Source organism: Typopeltis vanoorti, chromosome 18 (assembly GCF_054136105.1).
Source record: "Typopeltis vanoorti isolate ZY-2024b chromosome 18, IOZ_Tvanoo_1.0, whole genome shotgun sequence".
NCBI classification, from domain to species: domain Eukaryota; kingdom Metazoa; phylum Arthropoda; class Arachnida; order Uropygi; family Thelyphonidae; genus Typopeltis; species Typopeltis vanoorti.
The window spans coordinates 17,216,153-17,239,959 of record NC_143566.1 but is presented as its reverse complement, the minus strand read 5'-3'; the positions used below and the strand labels follow the sequence as shown (position 1 = coordinate 17,239,959).

The window sequence follows — 23,807 nt, the reverse complement described above, 5'->3', positions numbered from 1 at the left end:
GTGCACGATATTGTATTGGATGACCGGCGAGTAAAAGTGCGTGAAATTGCTGATGCTATAGGCATTTCAAAAGAACGTGTAGGATATATTTTGCATGAAGAATTGCAAATGAGAAGCTTGCTTACAGCAAGCTTTTCATTGTAAGCAAACGCTGCGTTTGCTTACAGCAGATCAAAAACGCACTCGCATGAAAATCTCTGAACAATGCTTGGAGTGTTTTAACAAGAATAAAACCGATTTTGTATGTTGATTTATTACAATGGATGAGACTTGGATTCACCATAATACACAAGAATCCGAACAGCAGTCAAAACAGTGGACAGCAGCCGGTTGTTCAGTGCCGAAGAAGGCAAAGTCGGTTCCATCAGCAGGAAAGGTCATTACATCGGTGTTTTGGGATGCTAAAAGCATTTCGTTTATTAATCATCTTGAAAAGGGTAAAACAGTAACTGGGGAATATTATCCCGATCTTTTAACCAGTCTAGACGAAAAATTGAGAAAAAGTGAGTAAAGACGCAGTTTGCAGAAGAAAAAAATCATCTTTCATCAGGACAATGCACCTTCCCACAAAGGTGTTTTGGCAATGGGAAAATTAAGGAATCTGCACTTTGAATTGTTGGAATATCCACCCAATTCCCCAGATTTCGCTACCTCTGACTTCTATCTCTTCCCAAAACTAAATCAAGAGGTGATTGCAGCTGTAGAGGGATATTTTGCAGATCTTACTGAGAACTACTACTACAGGGATTGGATAATTGCGCTGGAATAAATGTATTACCCTTAAGGGAGATTATGTTGAAAACAAAATAATTTTGAAATTATAAATTCGTTTTTTCATCGTTAGGACAAGAACTTTTCACACCACCGTCGTAAAAAAAAAAAAAATAAAATAAAAAAAATAAAAAAATAAAAAAAAAATAAATAAAAAAAAAACCGAGAGGAGAAAACTCTCCAACTGCTATGTTATTGTTCGCCGCGTCAGGCAGTAGTGCGCTTGCGCGAAGTTTGTATTTCCGACAAGGAAGTTGATATAGTGAGGAAGTCGATATAGTGAGACAACAAAAGAACAGCTGTTGATTAGAATAGAAAGGTTTTGAAAGTTTAAGGCAGAAATATAGTTTGAAGCAAAGTTGGAAAAAAAAAGTTTTTTTAAGTTGGAAAAAAAAAGACCTCCCAAAATTAAGGGACGAATTTCTTTCAAAGGAAGCGAAGTTGTAGTTCAGATAAAAGCAATAAAAATTGTGTAGTTTTTTCCCAAAATAACGGAGGATTACTTTTATTAAGTTAAGTAACAGACTTGTTCTAATTAAACATTTTGAACACAAAAAAAAAGAGATGATTTTTTTTTGTGCTTAAGAATAAGGAAAAAGTTTCCAGAAGAAAAAAAAAATGAAACTTTTCTTTGTATTGCAAAGAAATGGAAATTAATATGCTACAGAAAACATGAAAGAGGAAGAAATGTTATCTTACTCAAGAAATGTTTCGCACAAACTATTGTGTTTTTCTTGTTTTCAGAGGAAAAACAGGTGAGTCGATTATGTTTCGTTGACTGTGTATGATAACTGTCACATTTAAGCTATGCTGACAGACCATGTGAAGTGTCAATTCCTTCTTGCAAGTGACCATGGGTGATATACGGTTTGTTGATAAGCTCTGCTTAGAAACAACTGCATTAAAACATACTCTGAACAGTAAAAAATTAAGTCTGAATTCGTGCAGTATATAAGATGACGAGAGAAGCCATTAAAGGCTATCCGGGTTAGATTCTTCTTAAACATTTTCGTTCTGTCCACTGCCGGACGAAGGTTTTCCCATGGTTTTACAGACCACTCCGTTTTCTGCCTCTCCCATCCATCTCACTTCTGCAATTTGTTCCAGTTCATCCCTCCACCTTCTTCTCGGTCTTCCTCCATCCATTGGTCTCCACTCTGTTGTTTTTCTAGTCCATCTCCTGTCACTGCATCGGGCAGTGGCCAACCCATCTTCACTTAGCCTGTTTAATGTATTTAGCCTGTTTAATGTATCCATGACACCTGTTTGAGATCTTATCCAGGTATTTGTCTTCCTGTCTCTTAATGTTATTTTTAACATACTTCTCTCCAATCGATATGTTGTTCTCAGCTTTTTGTTTAGGGCTTCTGTTAAAGTCCATGTTTCTCCTCCGCATGTTAAGAGAGGAAGTAGATTAGATTATGTTAAATCCCTCCAATTTTAAAATTTGTTTCCTGAACATGATTACTTTCCGGGGGGGGGGGGGGAGAGGCTATAGTGATTGAGGTCATCTGAAGGCCTGATTTTGAATTTACTTCGTATCTCACTGAATATCACTGATACTGGCCTGGTTGGCGTATCCAGTCTCCAGCCAAAAGGCTGCGGGTTCGAATCCCGCCGTGGGCATAGATGTTTGTCATTGCTTGTGAAAATACTAATAGTAATTGTCGGCGGTAGATGGCGTTGATGTAGATGACGAAGGTACTTGCGGTTGGTGAAGATGGAGAGTTGTAGAGTAGGTGCCTTCCCTCGATGAGTCTTTCGACTCCCTGGGGGTGTTATGCAATAATAATAAATACCTCTAATTCTTAACTTATTTTATATCGGGAAATAAACTATTGACTGAAAAGGGGGGAAAAATCAATAGAAGGAGATTTAATAGAAAGCGAGTATTTCAACACTGAAAGCGAAAAATCGGCGATAATTCTAGTCATAATTCGTGTGAAAATGGCTAGTTTTAGTGGTTGAATCCGATGCGGAGGGTTCTAATAGAGATCCTAGCTTGACTGCGTGTTTCATTAAAAGCTATGACGATTTTGTAGTTAGAGGTAGAGAATATTTTATGGAGGCTACATTACATTAATGTTACTTGAGTACAGACATTAAATCTAAATAATACTATGTTTAAGAAAAGTACAAAAATCCTTTAGTATGCTAGTGGTAACAGATAATTTAAACTAGTTATTTTGAAAACTACTCGGAGGATTTTGGTGCTTACACTAAAGCAAACGGCTCACTGGATTCTAACGTGTTATGGCGTGTTGCGCTCATACACGATTGTGGCTTTATTAATTTATGAAATTTGTTATCCATCTAAATACTGGGTCTCTCAAGTTGAGAAAGGCCATAAAATCAGTGATGTTTTCAAATATTTATGAACTATGCCCCACCAAAGCAAGCAGAATTCGCAGTTGGCATTAATGGTAGGAAAAACTCGATTGAAGTGTTGTTCGCTAATGCAGAGCTTAAAGAATAAACTCATGTATTTATTTAAATAATTGCCTCATAAAATTAAGTCATATACTGTGGGATTTCTTTTTTTTTTTTTTAAACGAGCCTTTTTTGATATCAAAGTGCATAACAATTAAAGATTGGTAGAAGGTCTAAATAGGAAAATGAGGAGGAAGGCGTGTATTCTTATCAGGGAAGTTCGGACTATGAGATCAATTATACACTGAATTATTATTTGTTCGCGTTTGGTGCGTAATAAGCACGGGGAGCATGTACAGATGAGGGCGGGTTAGTGTTACCGAAATGAAGTGATGATGATATTGGGTCTGTTCCTTAAAGAGATAACGAAAATATATTGTTTTTCCCTATTATTATCGGAAACCTTTGCGCCCATAAAAAGGTGGCGATGGCATTAAATATCCAAATCTATATTTATATCAGTAATCATGTTTAGAACTGAAGATACTGACGGTGGAAAAATTAAAGAGCTTATAACAATGGGAGGAAAATTCATTATCCAACGTCTTGATGGTTATCTGAAGCAACCTGTGCATGATGCGACAGGATCTTAAAATTTCATAAGATCAGAGGAATTTAATCTAGAAGTAAAATTTTAATAATAAATCTTGAGTCAGGTGAATGAATAATGTTTTAAAAGAAATACGCTGTAAGTGAAGGGAGGAAACTACACAATACTGACCACTGAATTATTAACTTATTTAATACGGTGGTTTCCGTATAGACATGCAACTGCCAATACCGATCATTCGGTTTAATATTATTGATAGTTTAAGACCACTTATTTCTGATTAGCTAATGGTAGAGATTGACTGCTTCTAAAACGCAAAGTTTGTATTTAAATTCGTGGTGAAATCTGCAGTATGTCTGAAAATAATAACTTTGGTCTGTATGCATTGTGAACGAAAAGTGGATACCATCTCCACTTTTCATTCTGCATACTCCCATCTGTACTGCGGTACAGATATTTAGAAAATCCTTCAGTAGATGATTTCAACCTCCTGCCGTTAAACCAACTGCAAAAATTGATCTTGTCTGGTTTCAAGAGTAGGGTTCTCTGATTAGCTAATCCTTAATCCTTCCATAGGATTAATGCACTTTAGATTTATAATCTCTCATGAGCAGGATTATCACAAAAATTACCTAACATTTTCATTTGTATATCAGTTAATTTTTTTAAAATTCAAAATCCTAAGATTATGTATTTCAAAGCATTGGATAATTATAATAATTTACTGCATTAAAATTATCTGTGTGATAAATTCGATCCAGTATAAAAAGAAAACCAATCGATCTATTTAAGACTGTCCGGATTTTTATTTTCGTAATATATATATATATATATATATATATATATATTGTACAGTCCCGTTAAGAATCAGTGACTCCATTGGAGTGTTGTAGAATGAACAGTTGTCCACTTTTAAAGATTTAGGTTTTTTTAAGGGAATCATTCCTTCGCCCTTTCCAGAAATTTAATCTTACTCCTTTTCTATCCGATGTAATCCATAAATTTAGGAAACACGAAGGGAAGAATAAAGGCAATAATACTGTATTTGTCCACTTCTCTTTAACAGGACCCAGTTTTTGTTTCTTGGCCCGAAAGACGCACGTATATGATTACACCAATGAACATACCAATAATGGTATTAAAATGATGCGCCTGGCTGAATCAGTTATAAATAAAGTCAGGTAATTTTGTTTTTAATTTATATAGTATCAGAAATAATCAGATATTAATGTTTTCCTCCAAAGCAGGAAGTGTTTACACTAATAACTTTCCTGGTTCGTTAATGAAGTTTGTTTTCCCTATTCTGTTACGTGTACACTTAAAATGAAGGAAATATGTTTGGTTCGGTTGCAATTACAAATGAAGAAACCGAATTGTGAGGCAAGTATATTTATCTTCGTTAATTGCGTGCAGCTGATTTGTTTGTACTGGGATGGCCGAAAACCCTTGCATAAGAAACTGGCGAACTACCATTCAGTTTAAAAAAACTCCCTCAAACCCCTGTGTTGTGTAGATAATATGCATGAACTGATCGAGTAAAAACAAGTCATGAGACAGACTGCCTGGATTAAAAAAAGTGAAAAAAAAACAATAAATAAATAAAATAGTACAGTATCAACAAAACTTGAAAAGTAAGCATCATGTTATCATTTTGATAACATGCTGCTTACTCTTGATATGTTATCAAACATCCGTGTGATGCCTGTTTGCCATGGAAACATTACCTCCCCCCTTTTATTTTTTTCTTTACTGACATATCAGTTTCTAAATGAACAACAGAAGTCTGTAATAAGGAGCATTAATTTCCTAGTGGTATAGAAATGAAAAAATCAATTCATTTGAGAGAATAACGAATTGGTCTCTTCTGCGGTACAGTAAGATGAACATATACAAAGAATAAAATTGAATGAACAATCGAAATGCTATAATTTATTAAATATGACTAGTTGCAGTTGTGATTAAGCAGCTTTCTAGAGCCAATGCAGTATGCTATTGGCTTGAATTTCTAATTAACGATCTGTGGTTATATAGTTGATAGAAAAGTTGCCACTACCCTATTTCTGTTCTTACATGACTGGTCTCCATTACAAGAGTTCATAAAATATTTGGATCCAGTTATTTTGTAGAGTGTACTCGAGTCATATCAAAAACTCAATGAGACAGAAATAACTACTACCAGATATTTTACATGATTATGTTCGGCCTCATTTTGCGAAAATAATTATATGTGACTGGCGCCATTGAGTGTTATTTTAAATCGCGTAAAATAATGTCTGTAAGCGAGCGTGAAAACGGAGTTCTCGTTTTGCCCAGTACAGTCAACTTTTTACCGTAATAAATTGTAAACCTTGGAGCACATTTAGGTTAACAAATATAGTTAATACATGTAGTTTATTTATTCAAATCGCAACAACCCCATCCTCGTTTTTTATTGTTCAGGTGTGAATATTTATTAATGAAATGCATGAAGGTCACTGGATAATGTTTCAGATCTTCCCCCCCCCCCTTTTTTTTTTGTATAATAGGATACTAAACCCTGCCATCAGTGATGGGAAAAGAATGGAGTTTTTGTTTAAAATAACTTTCGATAATTATTTCATTAAGCCAAGTGAAAAATTTAACTACCATTCAAAGCCAAAAAGCTTGCTGGAAGGTCAGCGATTGTCTTCTTTAAATCAGGATATAGAATGTTTAAGATTTCGCCTTTGTATACTTTAAAAAACAGGATGACTGATGCGTTCGGGATAGCTTAGCAAATAAGAAAAGAACTAGTGAGATTAGAATAGAGATGTAAGAAATAAATAGACCAGTTCAGCAGCAAATAGCGATAAGGAATCATTAACCAAACTTACTTTAGACTATCATGGTACACATACCAGCAACTAAATTAGAAACTTAACGTGTTGGATCTTCTTTAGCTCGAATTACAGTTCATATGCAGTTCGGCATAGATTCCACACGGTGTTGGATTACATATACGTCTACAACATACTAAGCGTTCACCAGACAGTCCTTTAACGGGCTCAGATTTTGACGGAAGAGGACTTTGCTCTCGGATCTGTTTTTCTTACATGTCACATACATTCTTAATTGGGTTCGGATTCGGTCTTTGTGGTGGCCAGGGAAGATGGAAGTCGCTGAACGATTCTCGCTTGATGGACAGTAGCATTGTCGTCCATGAAACAACCGTCACCTGATGGATAAAAAGTCAACATTGCAGTACTGACTTGATCAGCAACAACGTTCAGGCATTCCTTGGAGGACACCCTACCTTTCAGCAGTATGATGAATCCGTTTCTTACCAAACAGAACATGCCTCACACCATGATACAACCTTCAGATCCTTATCCTTGAGCTGTATTTACAAGGCAAGCCGGGTTCATTGCTTTATAAGGCTTCCACCAAACTCTACCTACCGTCTGTACTAAACAAGGTGTACTGTGACTCTTCAGACCACATTAATTTTTTTTCATGTCTACAGTGGTGTTCCTAACACCACTGTAGACGAATGTTTCGGTTCTTCGGAGAAATCGGCGTTTTCCCCATTGGCATGCGACTGCCAATACCGTCCTCTTCAATTCCCTGCGCATATTTCGATGAGATATGGGAACAGCCTTCATTAAATACTTCGGTAAATTACTGCCACAAGGAAGTTCTGTTTTTCCGTACAAGTCTTCGCAGACGCCTTAGACAAGCAATGTGGGTTATTTTTCCTTAAATACCAGGAATATCTTACTTTTTGAGAAACAAGTCAGCTCTGTTGTTTTCAAAATCGTGGCTCCCGTCAAGCAGGCACCCATAATAAGCCCATTATCGAACTCCGAAAGATCCTTTGATTTTTCCCATTGTGATCAACACTATTGATGATTTACTGACAGTAGCATCCTAGTTGCTAGACACGTGGTGACCCACGTGACCAAGTATCTTACATACACGCTGCGTAAGTGATGTTTATGTATAGCTGCATAAATGTTACTAATTCACTAGCCGATATGTGTATAACTGTACATCGCTTGTGTAAATAATTTAAAAAAAAATGACGATAAATTGGATTTTTTAAAAATTTAATCTTTTAATTCTTCACAATTAAGATCTTAGAAAATTATTTATAATAACTCATTTCTGAAAAATAAAATTTTTATTAAGAGTAAGCATAAACAGCATCGCAACCCATTTATGTTAACATGTTTCTTATATTTCTGCCTTGCGTCACGATTACAAAATCTGGTTAGTTCTATTCAGAGCCTGTTCCTGAGGAATAGTTCGATGCTAATTTTCCCATCCAGAGAAAATAAAGGAAGATTCACCTAATATTTCGAATGAATGCATTCGCTGAAATCGAGGGGCAACAGTCTAACGTATAGTAACAATCTTTCATTGTTCTATGATTATAATAACTTGATAATCGCATTCAGTTATCGAGTTATAATACACATTCGGTCGATCACACGCGTACACACACACACTCGCTCCTTAAGTTTTAAGACGAGTAGAATATTTGCAACAGCGCTGCCAATATTTTAAGTACTCTGTTCCTGTCCCTCCTCTCCCACGTCTCAGTAGGTCAGTCGGTGTCGATGATGTCTTTCATTTGGAAAGGTGTGGGTTCAAATCCCGTTTAGGATGCGAAGAACCCATTTAAAAGGGTTTTTCAGTTGAAGTTGTTTGTCAGTGTATGGGGTTGGATTTTATCCCACAAACTTGTGACCAATACCTCATCTCGAATCCAACTGCCAATACTGGATACTCTCAATTACTAACATCATCCTATAGAGCAGGCAAACCAGCGAGAACATACATAGTTAAGACATTGGTCACGTAGCCCTGGTTTCTTCCCCCCTCCCTCCGTTGACAACTTTAAGATCCTGGTGCACGTACATTTCAGTTCAACATTCGGCATCTGTAAGTGGCACGATTACAGAAGTTTCACTCAGATTAACGAAATTTAGTGGTCCACGAAACGAGCAATTCCTACGTGTATCAAAATAGTACCGATCACAGCTGTGCATAGTGCTTTCACCTACTGAATAAGTTTGATTATTATGCGAAGGAAAATGAAGCAGACATATCGATTATGCCACAGAGCACAGTATCACAACGTGAACAATTGTCGGTAACTGATTTCGTGTTGATAAATAAAAAAGGAAGCGGTAATCTAGCAGAATTGATACGAGAAGCCTTTCAAACATTGCCCTCTTCAGTTCTTTCGTTATGCTCTCGAGACTGTACATTCCAATCTTATGTACAAGACTGGGCTGAATTTTACAGTACTCTCACAACCCTAACTGAAACACTTCCACACTGAAAATGCTACCACCGATTGATAGAATGTTTTCTGATGACCCCGCCTTGCGAGTTTTAAGTAACACAGTGTTTGTATTCAGACACGTGTAAATTCACACTTTGTAACGGAATACGATTATAATAATCTCCACTGGAAATGTTGGTAGCCTCGGCTTCGGGTTCCGTGATTGGGCCAGCACACAGTCATTCACACTGCTGACTTGCAATGTATATTACTTTTTCATAATTCAGTTTCGTTTATTTGTCTTTTATAATCCGTTTCTTTTATTTATGTTTGATTCTTGCAATTTTATATTTCATGCACACATTTTTCAGTTTGTTTTCCAATCTCTTGCTGATTTTCGGCTGAGTTTTAAACTCAGTACTGCATATCGAAATCTTCTCTACCTCCAGGTTAACTAATGTTCAAATTTGTACTGTTTATAATGAATTTAAAATTTCAATTAATGATAATTTAATTAACAAATAAAACATTACTGTTGGTATTTTAAGGGTAGCTCTGTTCTATTTTATAAGCCTAGAGAGTCATACTTCTCTACTCTTGGTTAGTAATATATTTCAACGAGAAAGCTATTCCACAATCAGGTTCGTTTTTCGAAACGCTTAATGATCACAGAAGTCTAGTTTGCATGCATTCTCTGTTTATCCTTGCAGGTAGTCACAGTCTCCTTTTTGCAGCTGGCTGTTCGCCATCAAGTGTTCCAGTTATGAATTTCCGTTTTCCTTGACATGATTGTTATTAATTGGTTGAATTTGTCATTGATGACAACTTTATGTTGAATTAATGTTTTTTCTTTTACCAAAAAAAAAAAAAAACGCAAGAACGAGTTTATACTACGTAATGCGCTGCTTTCGTGTTTATTTTCCTGTTGCTATTATATTTTATAGTGGTACGCTTTTCCCACCTCGATATGGTAAAATATTTCGATAGCGCAGCAGTAACTTACCTTGACATTAGTCTACTTAATGTTCAAGTCATTACTTAATGTATACACAGAACGTTCAAGATTGCAAAAGTATTTTTGTCGCAATATTAATTACAGTGATTACCAGGCTCGATAACTGGCCCTAGTTACTATATATGCTTTACTTTGATTACAGTTTATTTTATGTGACTACAGGAAGTGGAAAGTGTGCCAAACCCCTCTTTTTTCCGAAAGGAACGCATAACATTAGGCTTTAAAGTTCGTATAAAGAGAGGACTGAGCTGAAGAGAATACGGGAGGTTCAAAGTCCTTGAAAAACAACGATCTTAGAAGCATTTCATATTTCACTTTATTCTTATAAGAACCTTTTATCAAGGCTTTTCAGTTCAAGGCGTGTTAGCCGATCTCACGGAGGCAGGAGGGTTTTCCCCTCCCGTATTCAAAAACAGCCCGAGGAATATACATACCACAGCCTTGTTTCTGCCATCAAAAACAAAATCTTTTGCAGTCAATATTCTGTCATTTTCTTCTTTTTTAAGACTGATATTTAGCGTTTACTTAAATGTATACTACATTGTCGAATTTCCAAAGTCTGGTGCGAGTATTTTTTCTGCCATTGTATTATATACACATTTCACGTAAATGTCTACCCCACCTTTTTAATACTAATTTATGCACCTATCATATCTTTGAATACGATACTTCCTTTATTGAAATGAAAATAGTAACTTCTTCAAAATTATTTAATTGATTCATTTATAGTTAGAGCTGTTTGTGGTCGACTTTATTATTCCAAATATTGTCTTCATTAGTTATTAAAATTCTGTTGAAAACTGCAATGCGTTGTAATTGCGAACTTATTGGTAGACCGTTCACTATCGCCTTTATTATTATTTTAGTACAGTTAGTTTAATATATACATTTGTTAAAACTTCTGTTTATCCTCAATGGGACATAACTCGATTACAGGATACCATCTTATTTTTTTAGGTAGTTTTCCGTCCTATGGATTCCAAAATTCATAGAAAGTGTTAAGTGCCATCATAATAATATTTTCAGTATTTACAATTGCGTAAACTACAGAATATATTACCCAATAGATAAAATCACCACTGTTTTTAAAAAAGGATTTAGCGATAAACGCGTACTCCTAATAGTTTAAAAATTTTAAATTGCTAGGTTAGCTTTCTCATTCGAATGAATAAGATATACAGTATTCGCAGTGATGGTTGTTGGTCTAGCAGTAAAAGTTCACCTAACAATGTAGCTTTTAATGACAATAAATATATTAACGCATTTTACACTCACATGCGCGAGCGTATTATGTACAATCAGATACCTCAACTACTATCAGGATTCTGATGCAATAGCCATTCATTAAAAAACCATCTTTGTTGTATCATTTCAAGCTCAACTTCATCATTTGAAAGCATAAAGGATTTGACCCTGTTAATGTTGCCATGGAATTTCAGTACGATTTCACTGTTAGCATTGCGTAAAAAAGAGGATATTTTATTTATACTTGAAGAGAGATTATATTAAACGAAAGGATCGGATTAGCACCATTCACATTTATCGAGCTTCTTCAGAAGAAAAAAAAAAAAAAAAAAACATGGAGCGGGCCATATGTTATCCACCGAGAAGCAGCAACGCCACACGAAGCGTAAGGCTACACAAAGTGAGCTGAAACGTCATTGGAATGATAGTGCAGGGGTCGCACTTAATGCTACTGAAAAATTCCGTTAGTGGACACATGGAAGGCTGCTGTCACAGGGAAAAAAAATGACAAAAACATCCGTACTGTGCGTTTTGAAATGGATTAAGAAACATGCTAAGTGTAATTTGGTTGGATAAGTCGAAGTTCAACCAAACGCTAGATCGGAGATTTGTCGTCGTCGAGAATAGCCAATTTTGTGATCATTTATGGATAAGAGTAACCTTCTGTTTAGTCAACTTCAGACCACGCAGAAAGAAGTTGATTAAACAGAAGGTTATTCTTATCCATAAATGCGCATTTCAAAACAGTGCATTTCAGGATGTTATTGAGCAATAAGTTGATGGCAAGGTTATTTAGCATTTTTTTTTACTAACACATCCAGTGATCAGTAATTAATGACTACAAATGCAGGTTATTTTCATATTTTCACTAATTTTATTCCCCACCTATTCTGTCAAGTGGCATCTCCATCTAGGAAGTAGACAGTTATTGATCTCTTATCTGAGATCCATAATGTGCAGTAGAAAGTTGAAAGATGGTAAGGCTCTAATCTCTTCCAACTCACAGCATCCTATGTTTGTAGATTTGTGTGTTCACGGGACCGGTATGCCTGATTTGAGGGACGAAAAACCCTCCGCCTTCGGATGAGACAGGCTAACTCACCATTTCATTGAAAATGCCGATAAAGGTTCTCGTCATGAACAGGATTCGAACCCTGGTCTTTCCAACTAAAAGGCTCTTCTATACCAACTGAACTAGGGAAGTTCCTATCCCCCCACACACACCTAATTAAAAAGAATACTTGCAAGACGAAGACATCCATAACTTGGTAGCACCCCAGATCTTAATGAGTTTCGTTGGTATTTAATGAATGGCACTATATGGGAAGAGGCCACCAGAACAAAAACAAATTCAGGAAACGGTATTATGAGTGTAGCACTGAATTGAGTACGGATGTTGTACAAAATGTCACTTTCAGCTTGCTAGAATAATAAAAACCTGATGTGGTCCAAAAAATCCTGAAGAAATAGTACTTTGGTATATAAAGTCGTTGAATTCTTATACCTGCATGTTACTGCTTAAAGCATGAGCCATTAGACGACATTGTATTTGGGAAATGAGAATTCTTAACATTAGCTAAGGGACTATGTGACCTGAGAAGCCACCTGTTTGTCCTACCTGTGGAAAAGGAGGTTTTTTACTTAGCAAAGGGGCAAGTATCATTTAATAGTAAACTACGATTATGAAGTTTATATTTCATTAAATATGACTTACAAATGAAAACTATTAGAGGATCCCTTAAGGACTGTATCCGAAGTATATAGGCATACTAATTATGAAAAAATAGGCATACTAATTATGAAAAAATATGAAACAAAAAAAAAATCAAAAATATACGATTACAAATGGTACCTACCATGTAAAACAGAATCTCAGCAGAGAGGGCGCTGAACTCATCTACAGTAGACAGGACACTGAGAGTAAGACATGCAAGAACCACGAGTAATCTGCAAATAAAACACCATTAGATAAAGCACAAATTGATGTATTGTAATAATAGCTAAAAATTGACTTTAGAGTATCTGCAATATATAAAACAATCGCACAAATCAAAGAGAATAGAATAGATCATCTACCTGAAATTGTGATACTTCAGTATGAAATAACTGGTAGTTCTTATGCAAGATTACTACTATTTTATTAGATTTTATTTTTAAGCATCCAGAACACTCAGGCAGAATATTTCAGTCGTGTTTGTTAATGGCATTTAGCTGATCCCAATGTCATGATGGGAAGCCGTGTCGGCATTAGTCCATTGACCTGAACAATAACAGGAAGTAGTTTCATTTAAATCCTTTGCGGACGTGAGTGGAATGAAACTGATACTTACACTGAACAGTGATATGCCAGACATTTCCACCCTCGAGGCCTTTCCAGAAAGTTGTACACCTTTCCTTTGAACGTCATTTTTACATACTTGCGACCTTCCCTGAGTGCATACAATGTTTCCCATGGTGGTCTAGAAAAAGAAAGAAAATATGTTTACATACCTTACAGTTTACGTAAAAGGTACACAGAATTTAATCTGTCTGTTTAAATTAGTGCTCAACTGACATTTCATGGATTAACATTTTTAACAACACAGATATCCCATTTGGGTGATAGAACGCATATGCATTTTCTAATGGTTAATTCCTCGGAAGCAAACATCGTACATTGACGAACGGCTGAAATTTCTTGATTTTGGGCACTGTTACCTCTTTTGGAATTATGTCGAAATCCTCGTATTAATTTTTTTATTTAAAGTAATTGTGTGTGTGTCAGTGGCGCAGATATGTGCCATTTTTCTAGTTGTATTTTAGATGGGGGGGGGTGATAGCCATGTGTATTCTTTTTAATTAAAAAAAGCATGCGATGAATTGCTTTTATTTTCTATTATGGCTTCATATTTTCGTTTACGCTTCAGAAGTGCGAACAATATGTAAAAATGCTACTCAGCAGATTGAATTGATATTTCTAAGCAACAGTACAGTTTAAATGGCTTACCTTGTAGAAATTTCCAGGGTGTACGTGGGACTGCATACTTCCATTCTGAAGCTAAGGTATTAACAGAAGTTTAAGGTAGGTAGCACATTTAATACGATAAAAGGGTGACGATCATTTTTCCCCTTCTACCCTATCACAAAGAAGAATATCAAATATTGTCTCTGGACAGAAATTGTACACAACGAAACCTAGGTGGTAAACTTAGGTTTCAAAATTCCGATTACATTTTGGATAAAAAAAAATGAAACAGCCTTTTCTTGGAGGCAGGTAGAGACAAGTACAACACATTCTGAATTCCGTGACGTTTCAGGTGGCGCCGGAGATGATCCGAATAGTAGCACCATCCGATGACGTAGTTAGTCCTTTGGATCTCAAAAGCTGTAGTATTAAGTTGTCGGCTTTTACTATTCAGTTGTAAATTACAGAGGATTACCAGCACGTGTTTTGTTTGTTAGCAGATCACATTTCGCCAGTGCGTTAAGTAGAGAGCATTTTTCATAAGGAAGACTTCCGATCTTTGACTCAGTAACAGCTTTATCATAACTGTGTATTGACTTCGGTTGACTCGTGCGAGCCTAAAGATAGAAGGGAATAAACATTTAACTCGCAATAATAGGGTGAATTAAATATACAAATATTCGTTTACAAAATTCGATCAAATAGAACAATTTATGACATTGTTCCATCGTAATTTGCTTCAACGTGTAAGTTTCGTCCATATTTTTCCTCTTTATAACACGTGAATTGTATTAAAGTGAACCTAATATTTTCTGTTTAGAACATGGAGTGCTTGTAATAAATAATATACAGTGCGGATAAGCGGGTAAAAGCTACACAGAAAGAGAGGGATTTGTCTGAACTGAAGTTATATTATTATGCAGATATCTGTATTTAATTATTATTCGATATGTTTGATATCCAATCGGTTGTTATCAGCAGAAAGGTGCATTTAACAAAATGGGTAATGCATCTATTCGTTTTGTGCGTCGGTTTATATACACACACACACACACACACACACACTATTTGGGAGGAATTTTATTGAAATATGATATCTAGGATCCTTATAAAAATGTGTCGATTGAACCATCCCTTTTTTATTTTGAAATTTATTCCAATAAATCTACTCTACTTAGATTGAATGTAATAAATTTTAGGATTTAACATGTACCCAAGGATTCGAAAGCATATCATATTCTTATTCTTGTTGCTCTACATCGCAAATCGAGCCTTGTCCTCCTGTCTATCTATGCAGTTCGATTTTGGCATTGAATCGGTTTGTCAATAGATGATTCAGACTAACAATTCCGCTTTGGTTGGATGGAATTCGGCATTAGGACCTATTAAAATTTGTCGAATGATTTCAATAGGACCAATTGCAGCGAAAATTAAAACAAAAAGTTAATTTGAGTACCTAAGTAAAAAAAAAGTCAACGTGTCAGAACGTTGCTAACTTTTGACTCACTCGTAGAATTTTCACAAAATCAACACCCTTCGAGAGAGAGAGAATCTTTGGACAGCATATCCGTCAGGCATATCACATTCTTATTGCTCTACATCGCAAATCGAGCCTTGTCCTCCTGTATTTATTGCCTCCACCCGCGTCTTTACAACACTTTACTTCTCCAGTTTGGATATCGTAATATGCTGTTGCTATCTTGACTAATGGTGGCTATCCATCTTGTTCTAGGTTTTCCTTTTGTTCTTTTACTATTTATTGCAACTCCGAATAATTTCAAACTGTATTATATGTTAATATATATAATATAAGGACTTTGTCAAGGTCGGTGTGTGTGGTAAGTCGTGGATAAACTTTAAGCAATATAAAAACTAAACTTGCTACTAAAAGATGTTGAACATCGTATGATAAACAATTTTTTATTTAATTAGCGCAAAGAGTTTTTGTATTACTCCCACAGGGAGAAACTGAAAAACCTATAGCACATCGGGGGTGGAGCGTTCACGTATTCACAATTTTGGAGAAAATTGTGAGGATAATTGTTCCATAGAACAAAAAATAAAAGAGGAGGACGAGAAGTTGGTTCCGTAGATTTGCAGCTAGCAGTGAATAGCCGTTGGCTCGTCAACAGCTACTCCTCTGTTTATAGTTGTTTGGGATAATGGCCTACGCACCTAAAGCTATGAAGCCGTATGTCTGTTAGTTACATGTGTCCTGACTAGTTTTGCCTGTTTTATGGGATGAAAAAACACTCCACCTCGGTCGAGACAGGTAAACTCATCTTAAGTTTTAAAGCGCTTATAAGGTTCTTCGAATCCTAAGACGGGAGGAAAAAAAATGGATAATAGTCTGCTCATTCAAATACCTATAGAAGAGACATACGGATTGAAAATTTTGTTTTAATTTTTTCCGCTCTAATTGGACGATATCTGATAAATCGATTTGAATTGATAATTCTGTGGCCTAATGGAATTTAATGAAATCTGGTGTTTAGGAACTATTAAAATTTATTTCATCTGGCCCACTTAAATGTCGAAATTATGCAAACCAGAGTTACTTCACTATGTTTAATTGATGCAATAATGAATAATGACCCGTTACTCAAGAATGCCGTCATGAAGTATTTCTGCGATTGTGTGTATCCCTGCTACAAGTTTAGAAACCTTCATGGAGTGGGTGAGAATTAAAAATAAAAAAATAAACTAAAATAAATAAATAAAATTGAAACTACGAATGAAAGCCAGGCAGTCAGTAGATATTCATATTTTCCAGTCCACATTCTTCTGCTACGAAATTTTTCACTTACAAATATCGTATAAAATTAAATCCCCGTGCTATATATAAAGAAGGCACGTTCAGGGGTTCCACTTGAATCATAATTTCCCTGCGTAATCAGAAGCTTAACAGAAAGGACATCTTTTCCAGGTTCTTTAATCTTATTTACATTACAAGATTTTTATTCCCTGACAATGCTTTACACAAAATGGGCGTCATGCTTCGAGTACTCGCTAGATTTTTCGTTTTCGTAAATTGGTTACACTGGTTCCTACCTGCCTTGTTTTCGCAAAAATCCTTTTTCTGTATATCCTCAATCGTTGATAATAGTCAAATAGCGAAACATAATCAGTTTTCTGTCTCTTGACGTTCGTATTCACTTAAAGCGTGTTACTTTCCATAACTTCTTCCGCCTCAAGAAACTTGGCATGATTTTCCATTCAAGACCTGTCCGATAGAACCTCTGTATCTCTATTGGTAACGGCGATGCCCTTAGGTTGGAACGAAAGAGTTTGTTTCGAATACCGTTTAGGACACGGTGAATCTTTATAATGTTCTATTAGCTGAAGATAGTTAGCCATTCACAATATGGAGGTGGAAAGGATTTCTCTCCAGGAAACGCTAGTTTTTAATTTCCACAATCCCATAATACACCAGCCTCATAGTCATTAACGTGTTACATGTTCTGCAAACTCGTGAGAAACTTATATAAAAGAATTCCCACCCTACGATTCTGTCATTCTATTCTGTATGAATTCACACGGCTGATGAAAACATTGTAATCGGAACGGGTTCCCTGGCATACTGACAGATCGGGCATCCTCCAAGGAATATGTAAGCATTGTTAGCCAGTAGCCTCCATTACTGATATGGAAATTTGATATCATAAGAGAAAAATACATCTATTACATAGAAGAGTTTTTCATTCAACCAAAATTGGTCTTGCAGACTGTGCGTTGTCGATTTACCTGGTCTCAATTTAAGTGTCTTTTCAATAAATTAATGCTACGACTCTCTCCATCTAATCAATATAACTATTTACTATACTTCCTTTTATAAAACAGATACTAGCAATTTTTGCCGACCTGCTGCCAAATGGTTAGTATATCCACTCTCCGACCAACAGGAACAGGCTCCTCCGCGGATTCCAATCCCGCCACGGACACTGATGCTTGTGATTATTTTAGGTGGGAAATGAATTCCATTGCTCGGTGTGAGACCACCACCCTAATTATTAGAGGTCTGAAGTGGTTTGGTATTTGTTCTTCAGCTCAGGTTTTTTTTTTAGATTAAATAAATAAAAATAATAATTATTTAAAAAATAAAAAAATATATCTGTGCCAACCCACTGATTTTTTTTAATCACAAGATTAATTTAAAACATAACTTATTCTTTCTTGTTATGAATGGTGGAAGCGAATTATTCGTAATAAGAACGAATAATTTTAAATGTCTTAAATTAACTTGTTGGTCCCTATTTCATAAAATGAGGTGTATTAAGTCACTCTTTTCAGCTTATCAGGGGCGTGCGTAGATCAACCAGTAACGACAGTGCAAAAAATGTAAAGATCTGCGTTCGAATCCTGTTTGGCATGCAAAGAATCTTTATGAGGGGCTTTTCAACTGAAGATGAGTTAGCTGGTCTCATTCGGAAGGTTTTTGTCTCCTGGAAACACAGGCCTTCACCATATATATATATATATATATATATATATATATATATATGGTGAGAAACCATATGGTGAGAAAAGCCAGAGAAACTCGCATCTACCTAGTAGTGGTGTCTTCGGTCGCAATTCAAAACTACCAACCAGGTTTCTTTATCAACACTACTGCGACTATTACACGTATGCAACATGTACTCACGCAACTGTTTCAAAAAGTGTTCGAACACGTGCATGCCGTTCTAGTTCTGAAGAGGTCGGTCGATACGGCTGATAAAATATTACTAATATTAAAATTAATACTTATTTATTTCCGTTGTCCTTTTCCTACCCCGTTATATTTTCTAAAATGTCTTCAAATAAATTTTAAAACTTATGTCAGGCTACTATTAAATGTGATTGAGTTCGGGTTATATTTGTGAAGGGAACTGAAATATTCGGAATTATGAGCAAATTGAGGTGTTCATTCATGCTAAAAGAGGTATTCCTGAAATGGCATGTACTGTAGTTATGGTTCTGGTAGAACGGATATGCGAAACACGAGATTGACACCACATAGCTGGTGTATATTTCACACCAGTGGTGCACCCAGAGGAGGAGCCAAGGAACTCCCCCCCCCCGTAAAGAAAAAGGGAAAAAAATAGGAAATTTTCCAAAAATCTTTTCCTAATTAAAATTCATTTTTTTTATTTATGTCGTCTATTTCTATATTACTTATGAATTAGCGATCATTGCAGATGCTCAGTCTAAGATCATATGCGATGCGTAGTGTATATTCTCAAATCGTCTACTTACTTCGGTCTCCTCTCCCAACATTAAATCCTGAGTGCACTACTGTTTCACACTCAGCCCAACATTATTTTATTCTTCAGTTTTTCACATCTTTATTCTATTTAAAAGTGATATACTAACTGATAAGTTAGTTGATTAGGGTAGGAAACTTGACTGGTTCTGTCAATAATTGTTTTATTACATTTAATTCTGGCGACGTGCAGCCGTCACAGGCGTATGTGTCATGCCGCTATCACACCTCCCAGCAGATTATCATTAAACTGTGCAGACGGATCAGTTACCGCAATGGTAGATAAGAACTTTCATGCTGTTTCATTTTTTAGATTGTTGTAACAGCTGAAATGCAGGGGCGAATGCTGGTCTTGAAATTCACGCTTGCTCTTGTTATCATTCAGGGAGTGAGAGGTGTCAATGAAGTCTGATTAGAGGAATAATGAATTACTGACCTTTAAAACTATATATTTATAAATTTATGTACATTTAATCATACAAATAAAATATTTATTTTACAAATGATATTCTATCTTTTTCAATTTAGCTACTTGAATACAAATTCTACTCTACGGTTCTTCTTTATGAACTGGCCAATAACATAGTCATAAAAAGTTAGTTGTAACTTAATTTTCCCAAGCAACACGCACACTTGTAAAGGCTGGCTGAAGCTCACTGGCTAGAGCTACGTTGACTGCGTATCGCCTGTGTTAAAGCAACAAAGTGAGACGACGTGAGGCCATGCGCGCGCATGAAATCACAGTGCTGCTGTGAGCACCTGAAAGCTCCTACAACCGATCAAGCCAAGGTAACTTTGACTAGACGAGCAAGCATCGGCCTTCGATACACAACACAAAGTTTAATTATTGCCGCGAAAGCTTAAGGCGTCTTCTGTCTACAATAAAATAAAAGCCTAAATGGAATGCTTATAAATGCATACATTTATTAACAAATAAATATTACTTCTTTCTCAATTAATGAGCTTGCGCAGCAAACATGGAGACTTCGCCCCTGCTGAAATGAGAACAACAGTGCTTTCTGACAAGCTCATCTGTAAATAGATACAATTTTATATTTCTCCATGGAAACTTCGTGCGCACGGGAGAGCGATGAGATTGGTAACGAGCATGCGCAAAGCTACATGTAAAAGTGAGCAGCCTAATGAAATAATTTGCCCTCGAGACTTTGTAATGCAACTGTAGAACTGATACAGTGAGGGAATACGATTAATTCGAGTTCAAGTTCCTGAAACAGTTGAAAGTAATGACAAATAACTAAACGGGAAACGCCATACGAAACTAGCTGTGTTACGAACACATTCCTCATTCTTCCCATCCAGTAACAAGAAATCTGAAGAAAACGTCATTGGTATAAATTTTTACTAGAGCCGTTCGTATTTCAGTATAATTAAGAAGTATTACCTTTCTGCTTTCATTCTACTCTTCTTAATTCAAAGAAAAGAAAATCAGACAACACATATACACACAAATTATACAAAACTAACTCCAATTAGAATAGAAAGGTGACACCACTGCATCGGACTTTCTCCCTTCAAGTGGACTGCTGCAGAAATCCCACGTACAGAACTCAGCTTTCTGCTCGTGTTCATGTTTTCTGTTTTTGTGCATACGTTGAGAAGTAAGATTTAGTTAGTGCTCACTTTTCTTGAGAATTTTGAGATTTTTTTTAAAGAATGAGCAATTTGCAACTTAATATTCTCCATGAATGAAATACTTATTAAATAGGAAAGTGTTTATTTTTTTAACTGTGCAATTATGCTCACTTGGCCGACCCTACTGCGCTCATTTGTTGTATTTTCCTTTTTGCCGTTTATTACCTCAGTTCCAAATTTGTGCATATAAAAAGGACTTGTGAAACATGATAGCTTTTCTGAAGTAAAGGGTAGTCATTATTTTTAAGGATTGTGGTGACAGGGTTATATTTCACACACACACACACACACACACACACACACGTGTGCGCAGAGGTGTAGAGAGTTTTTAAATATCAGTAGCTCGACTACTTCCTTTAATAATAAATGCATTAGACAATTTCTTTACATTTATTTTAGAAATTTAATTGTTACGAAAAATCTTCATAATAACTGAATGTGTCTGCAAATGCTTGTTTCGTAACTACAAATTCAGCATAAATAAAACAGTTAAACACTGAAACGAAAAAAATAATAATAAAAAATGATAATATAAATAATTCATCTGCTACATAGCCTTGAAGTCCCCTAATACTAACATTAAAGAAAGTTGTAATTTAATATTCCAATTTCCCTATGTGATGTGTTTAAATACAATTATCCACAAGTATTTTATTCAGCATTCGTCCACTAGCTGAAGTATGACACTTCAGCTAGTGGACGAATGTCGCTATCGCTAATGTTACAATCCCATTTCTTCGATGAAAAAACCAAAACGTAAGTTACAAATGCTTACATGAAGTTATGGGTTGTCCGTTTTTTCATGAAGCTAGATCTAAATGATATTCTGTTACCTCTATACGATCCTTCTACTTGTATTGAAAGGAAAACCAGAAAAAGTTCCACTAATCATCAATACAGTTTGAATCATAGGTTTCCAATAGTAGGAAAGTGCCGATTCAACTCTGTCATGCAAAGGGCGAGGATAAATTGTTGAGAAACAAGTTGTCGCCGAGTTGCATGACATTTCACTTTGATTACTGCAGTTGTCATTAGCAAAAATAGCTCTACTGCATGTCAAATTCAAATAAGAAACCATCTCGAGTATACCCTTCCCCGCCAGATGTAATAACTAAAGTATCATGTTGTGCTCCCTTATACCTATGCAACAATCAGATATAGAATAAATAAATAAATAAATAAAAAACGTATTGAAATTAATATCAGTAATTAATCAATAAATGTAATCATAGCAGTATTTTACATTATCCAGACACACATTATTTGATTCCGTTGGTATCAATATGAACATTGAAGCTGTTTGCTTTTCACGAGTATTTGAATTCTGGACTGTGTGAAAGATGGAAACACTGCGAAGATCACTGTTTTTTTTTTTTTTTTAACGCCTGTTGCGTTATTTCGACTTTTTATGTATTTGAGCCTCGAGTGCATAAAAAATAATATTTAATGAGAACATACTTAAGCAAATGAGATAATGATACGCAGAGCCTCCTTGCTTATTCTGGATCAAAACAGAAGTTATTGACAAATTACTGAATAGCCTATTGGAATTCTCGTTTGAAGGAGTTCCATTCACTCCTCATGGAGATCCCTGGTAAGATTTTAACATCGGTCGTTAGCGAGTTTCGACGTTCCTCACAATTTTCAGCCTCGACGTCTACTGTTAATTACATGGGTAGTTATTAGTAGTAGCAATTCGAATCTCTCAAAAATTAGCAAAAATATATTCCAGACAGCACAAAATGCCGGCCTAGCTGGCCGAGGGATCCGCTCTCCGTCCAAAAGGCTCCCGTTTCTATTCCCGCCGTGGGTATGGATGTCTTTCGTTCGTTCACACACAAGATTGACTGGGTCACAATGGGAGAAGTAGGCCCAATCCTCCAACATTAGTTGTGGGGGGGGGGGGTAAGAAGCCTTCCTCAGCAATGAGAAGTCGAGGCTGAATAAAATACCACACAATACAATAGTTTTTACCTCAAGCGGTTTAGCGAAGTGTCTAAACAGTTTATTGAAACATTAACATTTCTCAAATAGTTAAATAAGCAGTCCAAATATGATAGAAATGTGCATCCCAGTATAACAACACTTCTATTCAGGAGTATTTATAAACTATAATCCTTCAAATATTGATTTTCATTGAACCAATTACCTGTTAGCAGTTTTTCTGTACACCCTGTTACATCCGTCTTGTCGAAACGTATAGAATCTGCTAGCGCAACAATCTCTGCAAGGTTGGCATTTTTCTGCAGTTTAAAAAGTGTTAAAGAGGGAAACAGCTGAATATCGGACAGGAATGAAAAATTAAAATACTTAAATTTAGAGACCGTGAATGAATTCTATATATCCGCTAACTGAATTTTATTATTCATATATCAATAAACTAAGACAAATGTTGATAAATTATTTTTAGTATCGTGGGTAGACTGACTCAATTAAATCGGGATCTCGTCTCTAGAAACGAGAAATGGCTTTCGTGTAGTTTCAGACTTAATAAAGTGGTGATGTCACACCTCGTGTGACATCACCACTAATAAACATTTGTGACGCAAATGTTTATTTTTCTACCAAGCCATGCATCCGTAGAGAAAGCGAAGGTCTACCGCTCAGACTAGCAGTGCTTACTGAGCACTGCTTCAGTAAATCACTGTGTTTTGTCTGAAACTCAAAAATTATGGGTATTTTTCTGAAAAACACACGTCAATTCTGATT

At 35.8% G+C, this 23,807-nt stretch overlaps 1 protein-coding gene across 1 annotated transcript in view; it reads right to left on the bottom strand.

Annotated features, from left to right (window-relative positions):
- Positions 1-23,807, bottom strand: part of LOC150096515 (potassium voltage-gated channel subfamily KQT member 1-like) — a 231,548-nt gene that overhangs the window by 181,806 nt on the left and 25,935 nt on the right. The window contains exons 2-3 of the mRNA XM_090408631.1: positions 13,590-13,718; positions 13,116-13,206 (exon numbers count right to left, since the gene is read on the bottom strand). Coding sequence (XP_090264757.1) covers positions 13,116-13,206; positions 13,590-13,718 — 220 coding nt within the window. The remainder of the gene's footprint in view (positions 1-13,115; positions 13,207-13,589; positions 13,719-23,807) is intronic.